Source organism: Macaca nemestrina, chromosome 18, assembly GCF_043159975.1.
Source record: "Macaca nemestrina isolate mMacNem1 chromosome 18, mMacNem.hap1, whole genome shotgun sequence".
NCBI lineage: Eukaryota > Metazoa > Chordata > Mammalia > Primates > Cercopithecidae > Macaca > Macaca nemestrina.
In genome coordinates this window covers 57,350,197-57,371,330 of record NC_092142.1, presented here as the reverse complement: position 1 = coordinate 57,371,330, position 21,134 = coordinate 57,350,197, and the positions used below count along the sequence as shown (strand labels likewise).

The window sequence follows — 21,134 nt, the reverse complement described above, 5'->3', positions numbered from 1 at the left end:
TTTCAGGGATGCAAAGAAAATCTGCATATGTGGGCAACATTTATGGTAGACCAAATGGAGCTAGGCTGCTTTACATGGAAGATTTCTATAACATCCCTGCAAGAATGTTTTTTCCCTTTTTAAGCTCCGTCTGCCAACTCACCCTCCGGCGGTTCGTGTCCTCTATGTATTTCATCACTTTCTGAGTGGCCAAAATACTCCCTTTCTTCTTGGATATGGCTTTTAGAATATCTTTTTCAAACTCATGCACTGCTCTCGCAACTTCATTCCATCGAATTTCAGCCTCCTCAATGATCGCCTGGGGGATCAGCACAAAGAGAGAAGAATGTTTCCAGCAATCTTCAAGGATGTGTCCTCTAAGAAAACCTAAGTTCCCAGGCCTCTTTGTGTCCCAAAATATGTTTCTTCTTAGTCTTAGGAACATATCCTTAAGATACAAACTTGACTATTCAATGTTATTAGTTAAAAGCATTCTTTGAAAAATAGAATCCATAAAAAGAGAGCAAACAAAAACAGATGTCAGGTATCTATCTTTTTTTTTTTTTTTTTTTTTTTTTTTTTAATGGAGTCTTGCTCTGTCGCCCAAGCTGGAGTGCAGTGGCACAATCTCGGCTCACTGCGACCTCCGCCTCCCGGGTTCACACCATTCTCCTGCCTCAGCCTCCCGAGTAGCTGGGACTATAGGTGCCCGCCACCACGCCCGGCTAAATTTTTGTATTTTTAGTGGAGATGGGGTTTCACCGTGTTAGCCAGCACGGTCATGATCTCCTGACTTTGTGATCCACCCGCCTCGGCCTCCCAAATTGCTGGGATTACAGGCGTAAGCTACCGCACCTGGCCTTTTTTTTTTTTTTTGAGAGAGAGTCTCGCTCTGTTGCCCAGGTTGGAGTGCAGTGACACAATCTCAGCTCACTGCAACCTCCGCCTCCCAGGTTCAAGCAATTCTCCTACCTCAGCCTCCTGTGTAGCTGGAACTACAGGCACCCACCACCATGCGGGTGGTGTCTCTTAGCTAATTTTTGTATTTTTAGTAGAGAAGGGTTTCACCAAGTTGGCCAGGCTGGTCTTGAACTCCTGACCTCAGGTGATCCGCCCACCTCAGCCTCTCAAAGTGCTGGTACTACAGGCATGAGCCACCATGCCTGGCCAAGGTATCTATCTAGATATGTATTTCCATATTTGAGATTATTTATCCATTAAAAATATCTGTAAGGATATACATCAAAACATGAACCACAGTTACATCTATAGAGATGGATTAGTGGGGAAATAAAGAGGCACTCTTATTATATTTCTGTTACTTTTAAAAGAAGACATTATACTTCCAAGCCTGAGTATTTGAGGGGAGAGAATGGAAAAAAATAAAGAAGATATTATAAAGTCAGGTATGGTGCCCGTAGTCCCAGCTGCTCAGGAGGCTGAGGCAAGAGGATTGCTGGAGGCCAGAAGTTTGAGGCTGTAGTGTGCCATGATCGTGACTGTGAATGGCCACTGCACCCCAGCCTGAGCAATGCAGTGAGGCCCCATCTCTTAAAAAAAAAAAAAAAAAAAAAAAGTTATAAAATGAATATATGTATTGACATAAAGAGATGTTGTTAAGTGAAAAATATAGTTTACAAAATAACATGATACTATTTTTTAGAAGAAATTCATATATGCATAGAAAATTATCTAAACTGTAGGAGGTAAATGGAAAGTCAACAGAAATTACCTGTGAGTGGTAAATTGTGAATGTTTTCAAATGTTCTTTTAGCTTAACTGTATTTTTCAACATTCTACAACATAGATTGCCTGGAAATAAGAAAACACTTACACACACACACATTACTATAAAAATACAGTGGAATGGTATCTGCAGCCAGACTGCAAATCATCCTAGTTCAGACTTTTTTTCTGGGCACCAAGAAGCAAAAGCATTTTCACTGGCTGACCTCAGGCTCCAGCCTCTTCCCAGCCCCATCATCTCCACATGGTAGAACATCAATCCACCTGAAATGCTGCTTTCAACACGTTGCTCTCCTACTCAAGTATCCTCAGTGAGGTCCAGCTTTCTAAGACATCAAAGATAAACTCCTTGGCATGGCTCTCAAGAAATCATTGCCTTACTCAACCTGACTTCCTGAAGCAGCCTCCAAAGTAGCCTCTTCTCTAATCACACCAGCCTCCTCAATGTCATGAGCTCACCATGCTTGTGCCCACCTCCACTTCCTTGCCCATGTCATTCTCTTTACCTGGGGTGCCTTTCTTTCCCTGTGCCTTAAACAGATGTCATCATTCTTCAAGATCATGCCAAGTCCCTTTTAAGCCCTACCTCCTCAACACATTCTTTTTGACCACTCTAGCCCATACTGATCTCTGTCTCTGCACTTGATGCTTACATTGCACAACCTAGCAGGTCAGGATAACGCTACCACATCCCAACCTCCTTTAACTTGCTAGAATTCAACAATGCATGTTTGGAAAGAGAGAGAGGAGGGGTGGGAGAGCGGTATCAGTTGATGTATACAGATGGTTGCGTCAATGGGAGACATGAGTCTACTGATCGGTCCCTCTTGAGACAAGTGTGATTCTGTGAATGCCCACATTTAGAAACAGAAAAATAGAAAACTTTAGAAATAGAACAGAAGTATCTATTTTTCATACAACATGGGTCTCAAATGCAAGCCAACAACGTCATCCTGTGGGCAACCGAATTAACAGTGATGTTTCTTCTCTGGAGGAAATTGACTGTATTGGACTCACTAAGAGACACTACTATATTAGTCTGTAACAGGGCATGAACCATGGGCACGTGTGCCGTATAGAAATGCTGACCTAGGGGCCGGGAGCAATGGCTCACGCCTGTAATTCCAGCACTTTGGGAGGCTGAGGCGGGTGGATCACGGGGTCAGGAGATCGAGACCATCCTGGCTAACATGGTGAAACCCTGTCTCTACTAAAAATACAAAAAAAATTAGCTGGGCATGGTGGTGGGTGCCTGTAGTCCCAGCTACTTGGGAGGCTGAGGCAGGAGAACGTCATGAACCTGGGAGGCGGAGCTTGCAGTGAGCTGAGATCGCACCACTGCACTCTAGCCTGGGCAACTGAGCAAGACTCCGTCTCAAAAAAAAAAAAGAAGAAGAAGAAAAAAAAGAAATGCTGACCTAGGGACTTTTCACTCAATTCACTGACTGTGATGGTTAATATTAGGTTTTAACTTGACTGGATTCAGGGATGCCTAGATGGCTGAGAAAGTATTGTTTCTGGGTGTGTCTGTGAGGATGTTGCCAGAAGAGACTGATATTTGAGTCTGTGGACAGGGAGGGGAAGATCCACCCTCAATGTGGGTGGGCACCATCCAATTGGCTGCCAGAGCAGCTAGAGCAAAGCAGGTGGAAGAAGGTGGATAAGCTTATGTACTGAGACTTCTGGCTCTCCCTCTTCTTCCCACGCCCGACAATTCCTTCCGCTCCTCCTGCCCTCAGGCATCAGACTCTAGGTTCTTTGCCTTTAGACCCTGTGACTTGTACCAGCGGCTTCCTGGGGGCTGAAGGGCCTTCGGCCATAGAGTAAAAATTGCACTGTTGGCTTCCCTGGTTTTGAAGCTTTCAGACTTGGACTGAGCCACTACCGGCTTCTCTCTTTTCCCAGCCTTCAGACAGCCGATCGATTGTGTGGGACTTTGCCTTGTAATCACGTGAGCCAATTCCCCCTAATTAACTCCCTTTCATATATACATGTATGCTCTTGGTTCTGTCCCTCTCAAGAACCCTAATACACTAACTTAAACCTCAAACCTGTTGTATTATTAAGAAATTACTGTAGGCCGGGCATGGTGGCTCACACCTGTAATCCCAGCACTTTGGGAGGCCAAGGCAGGAGGATCACGAGGTCAGGAGATCGAGATCATCCTGGCTAATAGATGAAACCTCTTCTCTACTAAAAATACAAAAAAATTAGCCAGGCGTGGTGGCGGGTGCCTGTAGTCCCAGCTACTCAGGAGGCTGAGGCAGGAGAATGGCATGAACCCAGAAGGCAGAGCTTGCAGTGAGCCGAGATCGTGCCACTGTACTCCAGCCTGGGCAATAGAGCAAGACTCCATCTCAAAAAAAAAAAAAAAAAGAAATTATTGTAAAATTTTAAGAGCATTTAGGGTTATCGTGGTTATGTCTTCTAAAAGAATTCATATATTAAAGATATATACTGAACTATGTACAGAGATTCACTAGGATTTCACTTCCTAGTAACCCAGCCAGATGAAGGGAAAGTTGATCAACCAAAAGAGGCCATATGTTGATGATCACTGCACCCAGGTGTTGAGTACATAGGGGTTTGTTGTGCTAGCCTCTCTACATTTGTGTATTTTTGAAATTTCCCATAAAAAAAAAAGTTCGAAACTATGTCGTCCCCACAAGCAGGTGGTAAGTTCCTTGAAGATAGGCCCTGGATTCGCCTCATCCTACTTGTGTTTCTTCTAAAGCCCCAACAATCACATGAACCCACTCTAGATACCTCTTGATGGGGTGGAGGTGGGGAGCCCGGGCAGGACAGGCTGCGCCGGGAGGAAAGTGTACCTCGTGATGCTGCATGTCGCGTTCCGCATTTGCCCTCATGTGCCGTAAGTCATCCTTCGTATCTTCCAGCTCCTTTTGTACCAGCTCAAGTTTTTGGTCGACAGTCAGGCCCACCCCACGGTCCACACCTGTCCGGGATTTGGATCTACGCCTGCCTCGAAACTGCAACCCAACAGAAACAAAGCCATTGTCAAAGAGGAATTAGTAATAAACCAGCCCAAGGTAGGCATCGAAATGATCCTCTGACCTGCTAGAAGTTCCCCAGAGTGACAGCCGGGGAGAATAAATTCACGGTAAAAGGATGCTGGATATTAGGCCTGAGCTGACATTTATTTCTCAAGTCATCGTAAGCCCCTGCACTAAATACTTCAAAGGCCTATGTTTGACAATGAAGTGAAAATAAATAAGGGTAAACATCTTGAGGTGGAAAGGCTGTGAACCTGCTATAGACTAGCATTCAAGTCAAAGACAGGGGAAGCTCAGAGGTACTTCCTGAGCTGAACACAGGAAAGAAACTGCATCCGTGGGGGACTGTGTTCAGCAAAACAGACAAACAAACATCTTGGACTTTCTATGCATTTAAGGCAAAGGTCAAAAGTGGGTGGTCCAGGGTACATATGGGTTTGCTTGGCCCTCAAAGGATAAGCCTCCACAGATAACCCCTTTGAGACAAGGGCCTGTGCCAGGCCTACTTTCCTCATTTAGGTGGCTGGCGGGGCCTTGTAAACAGTTGAGTCCCTTCATTTAAATGATTTTTTTTTTAAATTCTTTTGAGACAGAGTCTTGCTCTGTTGCCCAGGCTGGAGTGCAGCAGTGTGATCATAGTTCACTGCAGCCTCAAACTCCTGGGCTCAAGTAATCCTCCCACCTCAGCCTCCCAAGTAGCTAAAACTACAGGTGCATGTCACTACATCTGGCTAATTTAAGAATGTTCTTTTGTAAAGATGGGGTCTAGAAATATTGCCTAGGCAGGTCTCGAACTCCTGGTCTCATGTGATCCTCCCACCTTAGTCTCCCAAAGCGTTGGGATTGCAGGCCTGAGCCACTGCGCCTCGCCAAAAGAAATTCTTTCAAGTAAACTAAGATATGCTGGGAGACTCAATCCACTATTAACTGAACCCAATTTCTTTCGTAGTCACTTGAAAGAGAAACCCTAGAGGGCAAAGAAAAATCAAAAGTAAAACAGGGAGAAGAAGGTCCCATGGTCAATTGGCCATAGAGGGCACACCAAAGGCAGATACACAAATGCCACTTGCATTTAAGGGGACAAACAATAAAAGAATGTTCTAGATCTCCATTGTGTACCTGTGCATAATCTGCTGCTGACATTTTAATTTCTGATAATCGTGAAGGTCGCTGATCCCTGGGCTCCAGTTTAGCGTAATATTTCTCAAACATCTCAGTCTCAGTTCTGAGAGCAGAGTTTACATAGCTGCAAGACAGGGTACCTGAGTAAGTTCTAGTAATAAGAGTTTAAACCCCAAATAACTAGTGTTTAGTAACTAGTGGACCTGCAAGACCCCTTAACCTCTTGGTGCCTTAGTTTCCTCACCTATAAAATGGGTATAAGAATAGAACTTTAGGGTTCCAATAAGGAAGACAAAGCCTCTGGGACAGTGCCTGACATGTGCTATATATTTGATATTTTTATTAACATGTTTATGAGCCATAAAATTCAGAACACTAGTATTACATTGAAAATTGTCATAGGTTTCAAGTATCATTGAACCCATTTGGGAAATTATTTCTGAATTACTATATATTATATATATACATATTTTTTTAATTTGTTTAAGAGACAGGGTCTTACCCTGTTGCACTCACTGTAACCTTGAACTCTTGGGATCAAGCAATCCTCCTGCCTCAGCCTCCCAAGTAGCTAGGACTACAGGTGCACAACGCCATGCCTGGCTAATTTAAAAAATTTTTTGTAAAGGTGGTATCTTGCTATGTTATCAAGGCTAGGCGCCAACTCCTGGCCTAAAGTGATCCTCCCACCTTGGTTTCCCAAAGTGCTGAGATTACAGGCAATAATAGTCACTGTGCCCATCCTGAATTACTATATTATTGAAGTTACACACACCCACAATCTTCAGATGTTTCCTTTGGTTTATGTTTTTCAGTTCTTTTATTTCCAGCACCCAATAGATGAAAAGTATCAACCAGAAGTTTATCATAAACTGTGGAAAACTTTGAACAGAGGAAAAGAAAACATACCTAGTTTATCCTGTATATGCCAAGGTTATAACCTTTTTAACTTCTTAACTTCTCTTATGTGTGTATGTGTGTGTGTGTTACACACATATATATATGTATATATATATAAGAGAGAGAGAGAACAACTTTGATGTTTTCATGTGTTATTGATCTATTACATTGGCACAAAAGTAACTGCAGTTTTTGCTATTACTTTTAATAATTCCTGTTTGGCTGAATTTTAAGACTAGTGGGGCCAGACATGGTGGCTCACACCTGTAATCCCAGCACTTTGGGAGGCCGAGGCAGGTGGATCACCTGGGGTCAGGAGTTCAAGATCAGCCTGATCAACATGGTGAAACCCCATCTCTACTAAAAGTACAAAAATTAGCTGGGTGTGGTGGCAGGCGCCTGTAATCCCAGCTATTCGGGGGCTGAGGCAGAAGAATCATTTGAACCCAGGAGGCAGGGGTTGCAGTGAGCCAAGATCATGCCATTATACTCCAGCCTGGGCGACAGAGCGAGTGAGATTCCATAACAAAAACAAAACAAAACAAACTAGTGGAAAAGGCTGAATAGAAAACACAATCTATCAAACTAGCTTGCTTTTTCAGCATATATCATGCTCCAGGTGTGTGTAGTCTGTGGAGTCACACCTGAGTTTGAATCCCAGCACTACCACTGACTAACTGTGTGAACCTAGGGAAGTGACTTAACCTCTGTATCTTTGTTTCCTTACCCACCTCCTAGGGTTGCAGTGTCATCATATAAGATCATATATGTAAATGCATAGTACATAGGAACACTCAAAAATGAGAACTATTAGTAATAATACCTCAGTTCTGACCTAAAGTATTTGTAGCTGTGAAGAAGTAACATCTATTCAGCTGCTAGAGCTAGGATATTCTGTGCAAGACCAGTAAGTTGTACAACTAAACTACATCATGGAATCTTGATATCCAATTTACTTGCTATAGTAGTAGATATAAAGTAGACTGCAAAACTAAAATAAAATAAAATAAACGCAGACTATTGGGCCAGTCATTATTTACTATCCATCTCCATGCTTATATCCAGGTTCAGGCACACGTTGCCTCATACTAAAACCATCTCAATAGCTAGGTTTCTATTCTGCTGCCGTGTTAGTTTTATCACAGATTTTTTCTTTTCTTTTTTTTTTTTTTTTTTGGAGACTTAGTCTCTCTCTGTCGCCCAGGCTGGGGTGCAGTGGCACAATCTTGCTTCACTGCAACCTCCGCCTCCCAAGTTCAAGTGATTCTCCTGCCTCAGCCTCCAGAGTAGCTGGGATTACAGGCACGTGCCACCACGCCTGGCTAATTTTTGTATCTTTAGTAGAGACGGGGTTTCACCATGTTGGCCAGGCTGGTCTCGAACTCCTGACCTCAAGTGATGCGCCCGCCTCGCCTCCTAAAGTGCTGAGATTACAGGCGTGAGCCACCGTGCCCGGCCTTATCATAGAATCTTAGCATCAGAAAAGGGCTTAGAAGTCACCTGGTCCAACTTGCCTCTGTAGAATTGTGGATCGGCTAAGCACACCGTCTGGCACAAGAGAGACTCATCCGGCTGAAACTCTCACTTCCCCAATTACCCTCCGGGCTTCCCACCACCGGCCCCACCCCCTCGCCCCACCACCCCGATCTAGCTCCACCAACAGCTTGTTGGTTCAGTGGTGGTGGAGACGCAGGAGCAGAAGCAAAGTCTCCCCAGTGCTCAATGCGGGCTTGGATCTTCTCCATGCTAGTCCCCGGGTCGGAGGCCGCCCCGGGAGGAGGGCCCAGGAGGAAGAAGGGCGGCCCCTAGGCGCTGGCCGCGGTACCTGAGCTCCTCCACCAGCCCGCACAGCTGGATAACAGGCAGCTCCTGCTCCGACCCTTCATGGGAGTCGGAGAGGACGCTCTCGATCTCATCATCAGTCATCACTCTGCCGAAGTGGTCCCTGCCAATGCCGTGTGCCCAGGAGCTCCGGGTGCCGGCGGCCACACGTCACTCCGGCTGCGACGCGGCGATGCGGCGGAGCGTTACCCGGGCGACCAGACGCGAGGAAAGGGGTGGGGCTTCCGGTGGCCCCTCCCCACCCTGCCCCGCCTGTCTCCGAGCGGACCCAGCCAGTTTGCTGGCATTGACCGCACACCTAAGTGCGTTCAGTTTCACTTCTTTAACAATAACTCTTAAATTAATAGTAATAATAGCAGCTGCTGTTTCTCAGCACTTACTGTGTCCTTGGCATCGTGTTTAGCGTAGTTTATGAAAAACCTTCGCCACAACCTTATAATGGTATCTATCACTCTCTCCATTCTCCCAATAAGGAAACTGGGGCCCAGAAAATTAACACAATTTATCAGTGTCCTTTTTCCCCTGTCCCACTGGGAGGCCCCTGCTCTGTTCACCACCTGGGGCTTCCTACATGCTAACAGCAGCTCCTCTCAGATATTAACATCCTGCATTTCTGGAAGGAAAAAACGTGGCTGATAAAAATGGGTATACATTCAAGAGACATCCCTAAATAGTTTCTGAATATCTACTGTGTCCTTAGTATCCTAGGGGGAATGTCTGCAAAAGACCATTCTGATCCTCAAGGAGCTTCCAATTAAATGAGTGAAACAGCCTCTAAACAAGCCGCTGGAACCTGGGGTGCAGACAGCAACATCATGCGTCACACTGTGCATCGTAGTCATCTCCTTAAGTCCTCAAAACAATCTGGTACAATTGATATTATTGCCGTCATCTTACAGATCAGAAAACCAAGGAATGGAGTAGCTTAGGTTCCATTCCACTCAAGAATGGAATCAAGCTCCGGTGGAACCCAAAGTCCGTGCTGTTAACTTCTACGCTGATGTGAGACATGGTAAGGATCAGGGAGGCAACACGGGAGCTCTCTGCTCCCCATCGGGATAAAAGAGGACAGAGCGCAGGACGGGGAGACTTCTCCTAGGGAGGGTAAGCTCTAGATGTGCTTAGAAAGCAAGATGTGATAAAGTGCTTGGGGTGCGTGTCAGCCACCTTCCCCTGCAAGGGGCATGCATTAGCACTGACAGGCACTCCCTAGATCTGAGGGAAGGTTTTTGTTTTGCTGCTCAGGGTGCACAAAGTTGGGACCAGAGTAGAATTACTGGAGATGGCAGCAGAGAGCTGGAGCCCTACCACCTTCTCTCTGGCGGTAGGCCTCTTTAGGTTCTAGGGACAATGCAGACCACATTTAGGAATACTTAATATGTCCATATTCAAGGTGACACAAATGGATGCTATCCCCAGGTGACATAAAAAGGTGCCAGCTCCAAGTGTACCCAGAGCAAGAAAGGGCTCTGTAGCAAGTTGAGAGGCTATGATGCAAACAACCCTGCCAACTGGGCTGTGTGATACAATAGACTCTATGGCATTGGGGGTATCCGTGGTGAAAAAAGATGCAGCAGGAATCTTAAAGCAAGACCCAGCAGGAGAATCACAACAAAGGACCCAGGATTCTGAAACAAGACCATATGATCCACAGCAGAGAATTATATGTCTTTTGAGAAATAACTCCTGGCCTGTTACTATACCCTGGTAGAGACAGAACGCTGAATATATGGGGTACCAAGTGACCATGCATCCAGTCCTGCCCTCTACCAGCTGGGTTCCGCTGGACCCACTGAGTTATTAAGCAGGACAGGCCCAGCCTCAGTCCTGAAAATGGTTAATCCAGGGTTGGGCCTCAGCAAGACCAGAGAGCATGAGTAAGTTGCATGAGCAGGTAGCCCAAACCAACATGGCACCCACCACATTTGCACCAGGATCCCTCCCCCAGCTCAAATGTATGACTATATTTGCAGGGGCTTGGGGAGTTCATGACCACCTGGAAGAGAAGGCAAAGGCTTGAGCTCAGTTTACAGATGGGCTGGCTTGGAAGCCAAAAATGGACAGTGGCTGCATTACAACCACTTCACAAAAGGTAGTGAAAGACAGTGGAGAAGGAAAGCTTCCCAACTGGCAGGGTTGTAAGTGGTCTTGCGGCTGGTCATCTATTTTGTGTGGAGAGAGAAATGGCCCCAGGGGACGCATCTAATTGGAAACTGTTTTTTAAATTTTTGTTTTTGTTTTTGTTTTTTTGGAAGGGGGAGTTTATTTTTACTTTTTTGAGACAGGGTCACACTCTGCTGCCCAGGCTGGAGTGCAGTGCAGTGGCACATTCATAGCTCACTGCAGCCTTGAACTCCTGGGCTCAATCGATCCTCCCACCTCAGCTTCTGGAGTAGCTGGGACTACAGAGGCATGCCACCATGCCTGGCTAATTTTTTTTTTCTTTCTCCCTCTGTTCTTTTGTTCTGTTTTGTTTTGTTTTTTTCTGTAGAAATGGAGGTCTCGCTATGTTGCCCATGTTAGTCTGGAACTCTACCCTTCAGAGATCCTCCTGCCTCAGCCTCTCAAAGTGTTGGGATCACAGGTATTAGCCACTGTACCTGGCCTAATTGGCATCATGGACTCAAAGACTCCCCATCAGGCTGGCTGGAACTTTGTTAGCGCCGTGCTTTGATCTGGGATGGCTGCTCCCTTGCCCTCCCTCCATCCTCTCCCAGATGTCATCACAGTGGGAGGCTGTCCTTGTCTACTCCAGCTTCCTCTCCTTTGTCCATCACAGACGCTTTCCCCAAGAAAGAGATCTCTTCATGTCTAATTTTATCTTGGGTTGGAGGACTCAAACCAACACAAAGAATAAATTCCAGTCTTAAAGATATTATTCTAATTTGGTAACATATTAGATGTATGAACTAAAATTTGCACTTGCCAAACAAAAATATTGTTTGGATCACCTTGCTGTTCAAGCTGCTTTACATGTTTTAAAAATTGTGGTTAAAAAATACATAACATGGCTGGGCGCAGTGGCTCATGCCTCTAAATCCCAGCACTTTGGGAGACCCAGGCAGGTGAGAAGAAAAAGAAAAAAATAATAACATAAAATTTACCATCTTTTTTCTTTTTCTTTTTCTTTCTTTTTTTTTTTTTTTTTTTTAGATGGAGCCTCACTCTTATTGCCCAGGCTGGAGGGCAATGGCATGATCTCAGCTCACTGCAACCTCCACCTCCTGGGTTCAAGAGATTCTCCTGCCCCAGCCTCCTGAGCAGCTGGGATTACAGGCGCCCGCCACCACGCCTGGCTAATTTTTTGTATTTTTAGTAGAGACAGGGTTTCACTATGTTGGTCAGGCTGGTCTCAAACTTTTGATCTCGTGGTCCGCCGGCCCCAGCCTCCCAAAGGGCTGGGATTAGAGGCGTGAGCCACTGCACCCGGCCTGTAAAATTTGCCATCTTAACCACTTCTTTTTTTTTTTTTTTTTTTTTTTTTGAGACGGAGTCTGGCTCTGTCACCCAGGCTAGAGTGCAGTGGCGCCATCTCGGCTCACTGCAAGCTCCGCCTTCCAGGTTCACGCCATTCTCCTGCCTCAGCCTGCCGAGTAGCTGGGACTACAGGCACCCGCCACCACGCCCGGCTAACTTTTTGTATTTTTAGTAGAGACAGGGTTTCACTGTGTTAGCCAGGATGGTCCCGATCTCCTGACCTCGTGATCTGCCCGCCTCGGCCTCTCAAAGTGCTGGAATTACAGGCGTGAGCCACCGCGCCCAGCCCATCTTAACCACTTCTAAGTGTACAATACAGTAGTGTTAAGTATGTTCACACGGTTGTGCATCCAATCCCCGGAACTTTTATCTTGCAAAATGGAAACTCCATATTCATTATAAAACTCTATACCCGCTTCCCCCTCCCTCCAGTCCCTGGCAACCACAGTTCTACTTTCTGTCTCTATGAATCTGACCACTCTAGGTACTTTACATTAGCGGGGTCATATACTATCGTCTTTTTGTGACTGGCTTATTTCATTTAGCATGTCTTAAAGGTTCATTTATACGGTAGCATGTGTCAGAATTTCCTTTCTTTTTAAGGCTTAATACTATTTTGTTGTATAGATATACCACATTTTGTTTATCCATTCATCAGTTGATGGACACTTGAATTGCTTCCATCACTGCCTTAATTTTTTTTTTTTTTTTTTTTTTTTTTTGTGAGATGGAGTCTCACTCTGTTGCCCAGGCTGGAGTGCAGTGGCACCATCTCGGCTCACTGCACCCTCCGCCTCCCAGGTTCAAGCAATTCTCCTGCCTCAGCCTCCTGAGTAGCTGGGATTATAGGCACATGCCACCACACCCAGCTAATTTTTGTACTTTTTTTTTTTTTTTTTGAGACAGAGTCTTGCTCTGTTGCCCAGGCTGGAGTGCAGTGGCCGGATCTCAGCTCACTGTAAGCTTCGCCTCCCGGGTTTACGCCATTCTCCTGCCTCAGCCTCCCGAGTAGCTGGGACTACAGGCACCGGCCACCTCGCCCGGCTAGTTTTTTTTATTTTGTATTTTTTAGTAGAGACGGGGTTTCACTATGTTAGCCAGGATGGTCTCAATCTCCTAACCTCGTGATCCGCCCGTCTCGGCCTCCCAAAGTGCTGGGATTACAAGCTTGAGCCACCGTGCCCGGCCTAATTTTTGTATTTTTAGTAGAGACGGGGTTTCACCATGTTGGTCAGGCTGGTCTCGAACTCCTGACCTCGTGATCTGCCCTCATTGGCCTACCAAACTGCTGGGATTACAGGTGTGAGCCACTGCGCCCAGCCACTGCCTTAGCTTTTAAACACAAATTAAAATTCCAAAAAAGTCACACAGAATAACAAAACTGAAGTAACTCAAGTTCCATTTCTTTGTCTTTGCTATCACTGTACTATCCTCACTTATTTTGAACCTGTTATTCAAATGCAAGAATATATTATACCACAGGAGCTGGAGATGAGAACTTTACCCAAAACAAGCCCAAACTTTTCCAAACCTATAGGAACCTATTCACAAAATAAATGAGTGTAACTGAGTCTGTGAGTTTCAGGGGATGACTGTATAGCAAGGAGTTCTCTGAGTCGAAATATGCCGATTTGAAGCCAAAACGTGTACCATAAAAGCTCAACATTAACTGTAGCCGTTATTTAGGACTTAGACCCACACATGATTTTTGGGGGGAGGAGAATTTTGTTGCTGTCATTGTTTAGAATTGCCAGCACCCAGTAATAACAATTTTTAAAAGACCAACTTTTGGTTGATTTTATTATTGTTTTAAAGGTCTTTATGGACAATGCAATTCTAAATTATTTCCTACACCATAGGTAGAACCTCCCACTACTCTGCTCTTGGTACACCATTGAGAAGTGGCAATTCCTTTGGCGACAGCTGTCCTAGTACTCTGAACTTTCTCTGTAAGGAAAGGCATAGGAGGGGTTACTGCAGGAGGGGTTTCACATACCAAATGAGGGGTCTCCAGACTGTCACCAGATGAGTTTATTGAGGCTCTGGAGTTTGGGGGCAAGGGGCTGACATCTGCCTCATGCCCCCAAGAAGTTAAAAGTAGAGGCTGGAGGGATCTGTACATCTAACGGGGAGGCAGGGGCAAGGGCTACCAGGGAGCAGGCTGCACTGACCCCAAGATGGGGCAAGAGAAAGGATTTTCATGGGTCAGATGTCTTCACAGAAAGAGGCTGGAGACATATCCAGAAAATTCAGAAGACCAAGAGGAATCTTAAGAAAAAACACTGTGACTCATGGCAGGGAATCAGTGGGATTTATCTGTGGGAGAATCATTAGGGAGCCCACAGTAGCCCTTCGAGAATGAGAAGCTTTGGGGGCACAAGCAGGTCACAAGAGCATAAGCCCAAAATCATTGCTGTCATGTGAGACCTCTTCTGTCTCTTACATCTCCCCTTGTTCTCTCGGACTCCACCCTGGAAAGTCCAGAGGCAACAGAATGGAGAAGAGGAGGGGAGAAAAGCAAGATGGGAAAAGGAGACTGAGGCTGATCTGAACTGAGTATCTCATCCAGTTATTAATCCTGAAAACCTCCATATCCCAGGGAAAGCTCCAGAGATGTGGAGCTGAAGAAGGAAATAAACAGATCCTGGCTCAATCCTCAATCAGTGGAGTCAGTCACAGCTGAGCAACATATATTGCTTTAATTGATGTTAAGGAAGAATTGAGTTAGTAAGGAAGAGGGATATTTCAAATATTGGCAAACAAAAAAAATAGTAGTAATAACAGCCAACATTCGAGTGCTTTGTTCCCTAACCCTGTAAAATAAGTACTATTGTAATCAAGTATCCCAGCCTCAAAATGCGTTTTAAAACATTTTTCCTTTCTTGCTTCCAGCCTTGAAACATACTTTGAAACTTTTTGTTTTGCCCTTTCCCACCAGCCACTTCTTTGAACAGTAGTCGCTTATCTAATTATGTGCTTGCTTAGAAATTCCAGGGATCAATTTTGAAACAAGCCAGGCAGAGAGACCCGACTGCGGAACCGTCTGATTAGGGGGAGTTAGGAGCAGTTAGCCCACCGCTACCGCAGTTAGGATGATGCAAACCAGTCCTCCAGACAGGCGATCAAGATAACAAGACCTCCCGCTGCACCGCTCCCGCGTGTTTCCCCCACCTTTCTCCTTCTTAAACCCCTTCACTCAGCCCAAAAAGTTAGAATGGTCTTTCAGAGGCATGAGCCTGGCCATTCCCCAACTGCTAGCATTTGAATAAAGTTGCTTTCCTTTCACCACACCTCACTTCTCGTGTTTTTGGCCTCCAAGCGGTGAGCAGCTGGACTCGGTCAGTTACACTATTACTCACCTCATTTGTATAGGTGAGGAAGTGAAAGCCTGAGAGGTGATGTGAATTACTCAAACAGCAGGTGACATGCAGAGCTGGAGCCGAAAGCTTGTACCTTTAATCATTACTCATTCCTTCCCATCCCAGTCCTTCTCCTATCCATCCAAAGCCATTCCCACTAAGGTCTTGGAAGAGTTCATTGAGATTACATTTAACCAGGTACCAGGTATGGAGCAAGCTCTGGGTTATTATTTTCCGAGATTAAAGTCCTGACTATGCAAATGTGCATCTCCAAGATGTAAGAAGCTTAGTACATTTTCCTTTGTACTGCCTTCTCTTGATATTTTCCTTTGTAGTGTCTTTCCTTGATCCTGCTCATCTTCAGAAGTGTGGAGGAGACAGAAAAAATATTTGAAGAAATAATGGCTGAATTTTTCCACATTTGATGAAAATTACAAACCTATAGATCTAAGAAGCTCAACCAATCTCATATAACAATAAACATGAAGAAAATGACACCAAAGAAATCATAACTAAATTGCTTACAACTAGTGATGAACAGAAAACCTTAGAAGCAGCCAGGAAAAAAAAAAAAAAAGACACAGTATATACAAAGAATCACAGATTAAAATGATAGCAGATTTCTTGTAGGTAACAATTCAAGTTGGTAGAGTTCTGAAAGAAAAAAAAAAACATCTGTCAAACTAGAATACTTTACACAGCAAAAATATCTTTTAAAAATAAAGACAAAATAAATTTTTTTCAGATATTCAAAAGCTTGAAAGAATTTGTTGCCAGAAGAGTTTCACCATAAAGATATGTTAAAAGACGTCCTTCAGGCAGAGAGAAGATGATACCAGATGGAAATCTAGATCAACACAAAGAAATGAAAAGCACTAGAAATGGTAACTAAGTGGGTAAGTAAATATATTTCTCTCATTTAATTCTCTGAAAGATAAATAACTGTTTATATAACAAAAATATGTCGGCCGGGCACGGTGGCTCACGCCTGTAATCCCAGCACTTTGGGAGGCCGAGACGGGCGGATCACGAGGTCAGGAGATCGAGACCATCCTGGCTAACACGGTGAAACCTCGTCTCTACTAAAAATGCAAAAAATTAGCTGGGCGTGGTGGTGGGCGCCTGTAGTCCCAGCTACTCGGGAGGCTGAGGTAGGAGAACGGTGTGAACCCGGGAGGCGGAGCTTGCAGTGAGCCGAGATCGCACCACTGCACTCCAGCCTGGGCGACAGAGCAAGACTCCGTCTCAAAAAAAAAAAATGTCTTGTAGAGTTTACAACATTTACATTGTAGCTGAGCATGGTGGCTCATACCTGTAATCCCAGCACTTTGGGAGGCAGAGGCCAGTGGATCACTTGAGGTCAGGAGTTTAAGACCAGCCTGACCAACATGGTGAACCCTCGTCTCTACTAAAAAAAAAAAAAATACAAAATTAGCCAGGCGTGGTGGCACATGCCTATAATCCCAGCTACTTGGGAGGCTGAGGCAGGAGAATTGCTTGAACCCAGGAGGCAGAGGTTGCAGTGAGCCGAGATCAGGCCATTGCATTCCAGCCAGGGTGACAAGAGCAAAAAACTCCATCTCAAAAAAAGGAAAAACAAACAAACAAACAAAAACATTTACATTGTAGAGTTTATAAGTGAAATGTATGACAATGATAGTATAGGAGAAATGGGAGTGTGATGGTATACAGTTCTTATACTATACATAAAGTGGTATAATAACACTTGAAGATAGACTGTACTAAGTTAAAGAAATGTACTACAAACCCTAAAGCAATGATAAAAATGACACAGCAAAGACATAAAACTAAAAGAGTAGCTTTAATTCTAGACTGAATGTCTAGACAATGTAGTAGACAGAATAATGGCCCACAAAGATATCCAGGTTCTAATCCTTGGAACCTGTGAATATCACCTTGTAAAGGGGGGAAAGGTCTTAACAAGTTTGCGATTAAGTTAAAGGTCTTAAAATGGAGAGGTTATCCTGGATTATGTAAGTGGGCTCTAAATGCAATCACAAGTGTCCTTACAAGAGGGAGGCAGAAGGAGATTCTACTACAGAAGAGAGAAAGCAATATGACAACCTCAGCAGAGAGAGACTTGAAGATGCTATGCTGTGAACTTTGAAGATGGAGGAGAGGGCCTAGGAGCCAAGGAATGCAAGGAATGAAGCTCTAGAAACTGGAGAATTCTCCCCTCAAGCTTCTACAGAAAATACAGTCCTGCTGAGTGAAACCCATTTTGGACTTCTGGCCTCTGGAACTATAAGAGAATAAATTTGTGTTGTTTTAAGCCACAAAGTTCGTGGCAATAGATCACAGTAGCCTATGAAACTAATACAGCTAAGTCAACAAAGGAGATAAAGTGGAATTGTACAATATTCAAAATGGATCCAAAAGAAGGCAGAAAAAGGAAAACAAAACAAAAAGAACAAATAGAAGCAAAGCAATAAAGAAAAAATAGATAAGCCGGACTTACTAAAAACTTTTGTGCTTCATAGAACACCATCAAGAAAGTGAAAAGACAATCCATAGAATGAGAGAAAAATTACAAATCATATATTTGATGAGGGATTTATATTCAGAATATATAAAGAACTATTATTACAACTCAATAACTAAAAGATAAGCAAATAGGCCAGGCGCAGTGGCTCACGCCAGTAATCCCAGCACTTTGGGAAGCTGAGGCGGGCACATCACTTGAGGTCAGGAGTTCGAAACCAGCCTGGCCAACACGGTGAAACCCTGTCTCTACAAAAAATACAAAAAACTAGCCAAGTGTGGTGATGGATGCCTATAATCCCAGCTACTCTGGAGGCTGAGGCAGGAGAATCACTTGAACCCAAGAGGCAGAAGTTGCAGTGAGCCGAGATCATGCCATTGCACTCCAGCCTGGCAGCAAGAGCAAAACTCTGTCTCAAAAAAAAAAGATTAGCAAATGATTTGAATGGACATTTCTCCAAAAAAGATATACAAGTGATCAATAAGCACATGAAAAGATGCCCAGCAACATTAGTCATCATGGAAGTGTAATATATAATAAAACATATATAATTAAAAAGACAGATAAAAACAAGTGTCAGTAAGAATGTGGAGAAATTGGAATCCTCATAAACTGCTGGTGGGAATGGAAAATGGTGCAGCTCCTTTGAAAAACAAAGTTTGGTCTTTCCTAAAAGTCTAATCATAGACTTACATTATGATCCAGCAATTCTACTCCTATTATATACTCAAAAGAAATTAAAACACATATCCATGCATGAACTTGTACATGAATGTGCACAGGGGCATTATTTAAACTAACCAAAAAGTGGAAACAACACAAATGTCCATCAACTGATGAGCAGATGAACAAATGTTGCATCTATAAAATGTAATATTATTTGGCAATATAAAAGGAATGAAGTGTGGATACATACAATAAGGACGAAGCGTGAAAACATTATGATAAGTAAAAAGAAAGAAAATCACAAAGAATCACATATTGTGTGATTTTATGTATATGAAATGTCAAAAATAAGCAGATACCTAGAGACAAGAAATAGATTAGTGGTTGTTTATGGCTGGGGTAGGGAAAAGGAGGGATAAGTGATGGATAAGGCGTGTGGAGTTTCTTCTGGGATAAGAAAAATGTTCTAAAATTGATTGGGGTGATAGATGCACAACTTTCGAATATAGTAACAGTCACTGAATGTACTCTTTAAGTGGGTGAATTGTTAAGTATGTGAATTATATATCAATACAGCTGTTTTTAAGAAAGAATAAGTAGAAAATATCAAGATGGTAGATTAAAATCCAGCCATATCAATAATTACATAAAATGTAATTGGTCTAAACATTCTGACTAAAAGGCAAAGATTATCTGATTGGATAAAAAAGCAAAACCTAAATACGTGCTGCCTATAAAAAAAAATGCACTTTGAATATAAAGACACAAGTGGGTTAAAAGTAAAAGGGAAAAAGATACAAACACTAGTCAAATAATAATACAAACACTAAAGAAAGGTGAAGTAGTTATGTTAATATCAGACATAGTAGATTTCAGAACAAAGGATACTATTACCTGTAATAAAGAGGGTCCATTTATAATAATAAAGGGATGAATTCATAAATACATGATATTTATGCATCCAATAAGAGAGCTTCAAAATCCATGAAGCAAAAACCAATAGAACTGCAAGAAAAAAGAGACAGACGAATTCACAATTAAAGATTTCAGGCTGGATGTGGTGGCTCACGCCTGTAATCCCAGCACTTTGGGAGGTCAAGGCGGGTGGATCACGAGGTCAGGAGATCGAGACCATCCTGGCCAACACCGTGAAACCCCGTCTCTACTAAAAATAATACATAAAATTAGCCGGGCGTGGTGGCGGGCGCCTGTAGTCCCAGCTACTAGGGAGACTGAGGCAGGAGAAGGGCGTGAACCCAGGAGGCGGAGCTTGCAGTGAGCCGAGATCGCGCCACTGCACTCCAGCCTGGGCAACAGAGCGAGGCTCCGTCTCAAAAATAAATAAATAAATAAATAAATAATAAAGATTTCAAAGATATCAACACCAATCTCTCAAAAACTGATAGGCTAAAAGGACACAAAAATAAGTAAGGAAATAGAAGATCTGAGCAGCTTTATTAACTGAAGTGTCCTAACGGACATTTCTAAAACAATCCACCCAACAACAGCAGAACTCACGTTCTTTCCAAGTGCACACAGAACATAACTAAGAAGACCATATTCATAAAACAATAAACTTCAGTATATTTAAAAGTATTTGCCATACAAAGTATGTTCTCTCACCACAATAGAATTAAATTAGAAATGAAACAGAAAGACATTTGGAAAAACCTCTAATATATTTGGAAGCAAGATAACACACTCTTAAATCACAAATAGGTTAAAAAACAAATCAATAAGGAAATTAGAAACTACTTTAAATGGAATAAAAATCAAACACCAAATATTAAAATAAATAGCATGCACCCAAAGCAGTGTTTAGACAGAAATTTAAAATACTAAAATGCCTGTACTGCAGAGAGAGAGAGAGAGAGAGAGACCACCTTCATGGATCACAGGGCTAAATATTAAGATATCAGTTATCCTGGGTAATTAATCTGTAGAATCAATGCAACTGTAATTAAAATCCCATCAGACTTTATTTTTGTGAATTGATAAGCTGATTCTAACTGCCACACAGAAATTCAAAGAACAAAGAAAAAACAACTTTAGAAGAAAGAACAAAGGAAGAGGAAGAACAAAGTTGAATGACTTATATTACCTGACTGTAAGTCTTGTTATAATGCTATAGTAATTGAGACAGCATGGCATTGGTGACAAATCGACAATGGATCAATGGAATAAAATAGAGTCCAGAAACAAATCCACACATATATATGAGCCATGGAATGCTATCTGTCATCCAAAAAAAAAAAAAAACAGGGAAAGGAATAAACCATGGATGCAGGCAACAACATGCATAAATCTCAAAATAGTTTGAGTGAAAGAAGTTGGATTTTAGAAAGAGTACATGCTGTATGATTCTATTTGTATACAATCCTAGAAAGTGTAAGCTAATTTACAATGATGAAAAGCAGATTAATGGCTGCTTGGGATATGGAGGGGGCAGGGAAGTGGGAATACGGTGGAGGGGATCACATAGGGGAACAAGGAAACTTTTGGGAGTGATGATTTCGTGGGTGTAAA

General features: G+C 43.3%; 1 protein-coding gene and 1 long non-coding RNA gene across 3 annotated transcripts in view; one reads left to right on the top strand and one right to left on the bottom strand.

Moving 5' to 3' along the window:
- The window catches only part of CFAP263 (cilia and flagella associated protein 263), a 30,400-nt gene extending 21,639 nt beyond the window's left edge, over window positions 1–8,761 (bottom strand). For both annotated transcript variants that reach the window (XM_011758021.2, XM_011758022.2), the window contains exons 1-4: window positions 8,587–8,761; window positions 5,859–5,985; window positions 4,554–4,715; window positions 143–298 (exon numbers count right to left, since the gene is read on the bottom strand). In XM_011758021.2, the coding sequence (XP_011756323.2) occupies window positions 143–298; window positions 4,554–4,715; window positions 5,859–5,985; window positions 8,587–8,687 (546 nt within the window). In that variant the 5' untranslated portion in view covers window positions 8,688–8,761. The remainder of the gene's footprint in view (window positions 1–142; window positions 299–4,553; window positions 4,716–5,858; window positions 5,986–8,586) is intronic.
- Window positions 8,762–8,837: 76 nt separating this feature from the next.
- On the top strand, window positions 8,838–20,783 carry LOC105491511 (uncharacterized). Its single transcript, XR_011616162.1, has 4 exons — window positions 8,838–8,905; window positions 9,304–9,615; window positions 16,185–16,335; window positions 20,629–20,783. It is a non-coding gene; the product is annotated as an uncharacterized lncRNA (long non-coding RNA).
- The last annotated feature ends 351 nt before the right edge of the window (window positions 20,784–21,134 follow it).